Below are 6,000 nucleotides of genomic sequence, written 5' to 3' on the forward strand. Positions count from 1 at the left end.
CTGTGTTTGGTTAAAAAAATAAGAGGCCACCAAAATATTCACCTAGTTGCATAATGAGTTAATTATCATTTAAATGTCAGGTTTTATTCTCTCTTTATTAACCCTTCAATGACGCGAGACCTCAAGTTTGTTAATTTTGTTTTTTGGGGTTTTGTGTTCTTTCTGTACGTAGCAGGGGCAAATTAATAAAAAGAAATCAGTAATGTTAAAAATGGCGAACTGTATGAACCTCAGCCTGCTTTTGATGTTCTTTCTACTTTAGGCAGTACAACTGATTTGAGATCTGCAGGATAAGGAGTCCACAAGCCTAAACCACCTCTGCTCTCCTTCATACTGCTACCGTTACCCTTAAATTCACTCAAACTTTTTACCCACTCTACCTTTGATGAATGCTCTCGGGTGTGTGGATGCAACACAAACAGTGAGTTGTACTCACAATTTGGAAACATGAAGAACTGGAATGCACCTCCTAATCTGTACACCACATAGCCAAAACTCAATTGGTCTCTTGGTGTGAAGAGGTTGACCTCGTTAAACCACAAGCAGCTAAACAGGTTGCTCATGGCTGTATGTTCCCGTATGATAATAGCTCCCTCTGGCACATCTGCATTTACAAACATCAATCAATGGGCATGAAAAATTATGTAAATCACTATGATTATCACTGTTTACACCCCCATCCGTGTGCTCCTATGCTTACATGTAACAAGCTGCATCTCCCAGGTCAACAAGCAGTGAACACATGCCCAAATTTCATCCAAAAAAAAAAACTGGACAAATGCAACAAAATAAAGGACCAAGGAAGTTGCTTTCTCTCTTACCACTGACAGTACTTTTCTTTGGACTCCATGGCTCCATTCCCTCATAATAATATATTTTCATGTGGAGATCAATGAGGGGTCGGGCATACCGTTTCCTTCGCTTATTTGCATCAGCCTCCTCATATATGCTTCGATGATGTTTGTGCTGAGCAATGGCAAATGTATTCTTCCCACGCCATAAGTATCTGCAGATCAAAGATCATCCATATTACCTGGTATCATTTACTTTGATATCATAGACATAAATGAGCGTGCGCGTGCAATGATGGTGGTGAAACCTAGGGATACAACCCATGAACTATCTCACTTAGACATTATCTTCAAGAGTGTATTTACAGACAACATATATTTCACTCTTGATGTAAGAGAATACCACATAAAATGAATTGAATTAAAGGCACCAATTGGCCCATCATTCATTTGTAAGTCCTGTCAATGGAAGAATACATGTCAAAGAATAATTTAGCACAACTAAATGACACTGTCCCCTAAAATGCTTAATTTCAAAAGGCTTACTTTTCATCTTGTGACCAGTGCTTTCAGATAAAGTTGAGAGGAGAACACAAGTTTTGGATACTGAAGCATCCACTGACTAAGACCAGCAAATTTGAGACTTGAAGAAATATTTTCATTTACAAGAAAGCTATAACAAAAGAAAGGCGACCATTCAAGTCTCAAGTTCATTTACTCTCAGCCATCACGATTAAAATGACAGAACTAAAAGACATGATCTACAAATTAACCATGTAAGGAAGTACCTTTCTAGAATTTGTAACGGATCAACTATCAGCTCCATTTTACCATCAATCCAGATGCTGTACTGTGCTTGAGGAAATAGCCTATGGGTTAAAATCTTGGGAACTTTCCCATTCCTTCTGGGCTCATCATAAGGTGAATGCTTCAGTAGAATAAGACGCCAGATACCAACCCATTGTCCCCTGTTAAGGTCCTCCCAGACAGTAACATTTTCCTTTATGAAATAGAGAGAGATCTCATCCACCACCATAAGAAAACAAAAGAGTTCCTTAGAACGGTCGCTTATATTTGAAGGCTGATGAGGTACATCATATCCATCGAAAATTCCAGAAGCAACCACGAACCTACATTTCTCAACATATTTAATATCTACAGGATCCATGTCTGCACCGCCATTATGCATAAATCCACAATGCACCTGAAAGGCAAAAGCATATGTAAAAATAAGAAACAAAATTAAATTCACTTAAGGAGAGCTGTAAGTTGCAGAAAATTTCAACTTTCACAAGTCATGAAAAAGTATGGACATAAATCCAAAATTATATGATGCCATCCATCATCATTCCCCGAAGATTACTTTGCTATTCTCAAGAATGAGGAATTAAACTAACAACAAAATTGACTTCGAGCATTTATATTTACCTTCATGGAAGAACTTAGTTTAAAACTCCTCTCTCTTTGTTTCCAGCTTTGATGTCCTCCAAATAATGGGGATGACTGAGATCCGTCTTTCACGGGCTTATCCTCCATAACATATGAAAGATTTTTAATAATTTGGTCATGGGTTCTTCCCTCGGGAATAACTATTCTGTCAGGGTTACTGACGACAGGGATCGGACAACCTAAAGATACAAAGAGAAGTAGTGTCAATTATAACAACCACATAGCAATCAACACTTCAAGGAATAGAAGTTGCTATAGTTCTTACGATGTTGCTGTGGCACAAATCCCCAAGTGTTTAAAATGGTATATACCTTGCTTTCTTTGTTACATATTGCTGCATGTCAAACACAACCATCTTATCAAACCACAGAACGCAAATTTATACAAATTGAAAAGTTCAGATTTCTACCCGCGATTTTCACTAAGCATGTATAACGCAAATGATAGGATTGCATCGTGTTCACATAAACAGCTAGCAAAATAATACAGATTTCGCATGCAATTCTTGTACTCTTGTGCATAAGGGAAACTATGCATCTACAAGATCAAACCCATTACTTGAATTACCTAGTTTTTTACACATTGTTTGAATCCAAGAAAAACGAGTCATCCTATGAACCTTATCTAATCGCATAAATCACAAAAGTACATAAACAAATAAATCAGTAGCAGGATTTAGAGTGGTAGTAAACATTACCTGAAAAGAATAGATAAGAAGATTGACAAGACCAAACATGAAACAGTAACACAATAAGAATGAGTAACATCCAAAGAATGCCGGCAACAAGAACCAAGCGAATAAATCCTTTCTTCCAAATTATTTTCATCGCATAATCACTCGGCAACTTTCCAGAACTAAAAAGACCTCCACCACCACCTTCAACATCTGTTTCACCATAAATTACATAACCAAGATCAGACTAATGCTAATCTTTTTTCACAAAAGGAACAAAACCCACCAATCCCTTAATGCCAAAATCAATAAAACAAAACCTACACTCGCCAAGTACACAAAAAAACAAAAACCCATGTCAGAAACTTAGTGATTCAATAGTAATTACCCTTAGAATTTGATGATGGTGTATGATTATTATTGCTACGGTAGTTTCCTCCTTTCCGGTTTGCCCGTAATGAAACTGACCGTTGCACTTCGCTCTCCATAATTATTTTACGCACTTGATCCCTCCAGAAAATGAGCTACAAGAACTTGATAAAAGCTTTGTGTTTGGTGAAATTAATGAATATTATAAGCATGTTACAAGTACCAACAGATCTGGGAAGCTGTGTTTAATAAGAAAAGAAAGAAATTAATCTTGTACTTGCAACTTTGTACATAGTATTTACGTATGTATTTCGTGTTATTTCATTTTTTTTTGTCGGTTTGAGCTCCGAATGAGTGAAGCTTGCAGTTGCAACTTGCAATGTTTACACATTGGGCTTAGGTTTCTTAAGTTCTAGGAGTAATGCAGATGGGCCAAAAATAATGACCCGGATTTCCTCCACGTCTGAAATTAAGACGTTCGCTTTCTCATGGGATCCACTTAATTGAATGGTGTTCATCCGGTAAAGTTTAGATGAGGTTTGGCCAAGTTACTAAAATCAAGTCCAAATCAATCAGGTTTTATTAGACTAATATCTTTTTATGACTTAACTTGATATTGATCGGATCAGACTCTAGGTTGCAGATTTTCCGAACCAACATGTCAGGTGGGCTAGGTTACATGACTATGTTCTTATCTGCTATCCTTTCTCTCTTTTAAAGGATTGATCATGAGCTCGGTGCCTAACAATGGCATCAAGAATAAATGATGTTCCAGTCTTTGCTTGCATATAAAACTTGAGCAAAAGATCCGCCGTCTGTTTTGGATTCTTCATGGAGGAATAAACAAGGTCATACGTTCTAGTCATCTAGAAGAAAAGAACGGTGTTGCCCAATGCAGCTCCCCATCTCTGCACTAAAGTTGAAGTAAAATGGACTGACACCGCCTTGATGATACATCAATCTACCTAATTAGTCTGCAAGTTTTTAGAGGTTCACACCAAGGTTTATGGTCCATAAATTTGGGGATTTGTTTTCTACAATCCATTTCTGAAAGACAAAACTCAGGTTGGCCCATATGAGGTCGTGATATACTGTACAGAATTCAAAGACAATCATCCGCTCCTTGCAGGAACTTCCTGATACAGTCTAAATCAAAGGAAAATTCTAACACCACGATCATTGGTTTTGTTTCGGAGAAAATTCTTGGCAAGAAAACGGAGATCTCAGAATCCTCAAAAGTCCCCAACAACAATGCTCGCATGGGAAACTGCCCTTAGCTCGAAGCAGATAATTTCCCTTTTTTGCAGCCTGTCTCCAGAGTAGAGATAGAGCATCTCGAATAAAAACTACATATATAGTTTTCTTGAGCTCTGAAGAAACATATAATATCAGCCAATCCTTTCTGCTTTCTGAATCTGTAACTGTTGCCCAGAATGAAACAAGCAGGCTCCTCCTAGACTCACATATCCCATGTTGCCTTACAAGTGTTTCCAGCTTTGATGTCCTCCAAATAACGGGGATTGACTGATTTCAATTTCCTCTGGAATTACTATTTCGTCAGGGTTTCTACTTGCAATCAACAGGGATCGGACAACCTAACAGATACGAATACTAGAGTGAAGTTCTAAGACCGGAGACATAACAAACACTTAAAGGAAGAGATGCAAGTAATCACCTTACATAGCTTGCTTTCTCTATTACACGGAACTGCATGCATGCCAAACACAAATCATCATATCAAACCCCAGACAGTAACGATATTTTTCACCAAACACGAATAAGCCCTCAGTTCTTAGCAAAAATAATGCAGATACTGCCACCAATTCCCGAACTACTTCAGTCCATTTACTGAGATGCATTCAACGAAACCTAACCAAAGTAAGCAATATAGAAAAAACAAATACGGCTAGGCCATTTAAATTTTTAGAAATCATTACTTGAAAAGAAAAACACAAGAAGGATGAGAAGCATCCAAAGAAAGCTTGCGACAAGAACCAACCGAATAAATCCCTTCTTCCAGATTATCTTATAATCACCTGGCAACTTCCCAGAACTCAAAAAACCACCACCACTATCTGTTTCCACATCACCACACAATATTAAACAAAATAAAATAAAAAAACTCCTTGAGAAATGTAATTCAAAGACAGCGACCTATATTACTTCCATGGCTCCTCCTCTACAGTTTAACCGGTTTGTGATCATATATTTCTGCGGTTTAAACTATTTGTTCTTCTTTAGCTGCTTCTGCTCTTGTTCATTTAGGCTACTACTGTCAAGGCTATAGAGCAATCAATAACACCATTTTTTGCGATTGAAAATATCAAATAAAGTAAAATTGCAGCAGGTGGGATAATCTAAATTAGCTTGATATCAAACGGTGTTTGCAAATGATATCTTGAAACGTACCATGTTGTTTTTATGACTAACTGGTGTGATCAGGCAGGTAATGCAGTTGCATTCATTACCCTGATCCGAGGTACAACCTTCTTCGTGCACAGATTCAAACCTGTAAGATTACCTATTAAATGAGTTTGCAAAGACAGGTTTTCAGCAATGCAGTATTGTAGTGGTTTTCACCAGCAATGGGGTATAATTGCAGCCAAGGAGGTGTTCGCCAGATGCCCTCATGGGAATGATTCTTTTGCATGTTCACTGTAATTTGTGGCAGGATAGGAGTAACTAACAAAGTTAAAAAAGTTTCAAGACTACAAAAGG

The 6,000-nt window shown here is 37.6% G+C and overlaps 1 protein-coding gene across 1 annotated transcript; it reads right to left on the reverse strand.

Moving 5' to 3' along the window:
- Positions 1-182: 182 nt before the first annotated feature.
- Positions 183-3,670, reverse strand: LOC118058849 (probable hexosyltransferase MUCI70). The gene is made up of 7 exons (XM_035071616.2): positions 3,302-3,670; positions 2,938-3,126; positions 2,506-2,574; positions 2,220-2,419; positions 1,580-1,995; positions 822-1,006; positions 183-604 (listed from the first exon to the last, which is right to left on the reverse strand). The coding sequence occupies exons 1-7, from the start codon at positions 3,399-3,401 to the stop codon at positions 231-233; spliced, it is 1,533 nt and encodes a 510-aa protein (XP_034927507.1). The 5' UTR covers positions 3,402-3,670; the 3' UTR covers positions 183-230.
- Positions 3,671-6,000: the final 2,330 nt, after the last annotated feature.

This window comes from Populus alba, chromosome 9 (genome assembly GCF_005239225.2).
Source record: "Populus alba chromosome 9, ASM523922v2, whole genome shotgun sequence".
NCBI lineage: Eukaryota > Viridiplantae > Streptophyta > Magnoliopsida > Malpighiales > Salicaceae > Populus > Populus alba.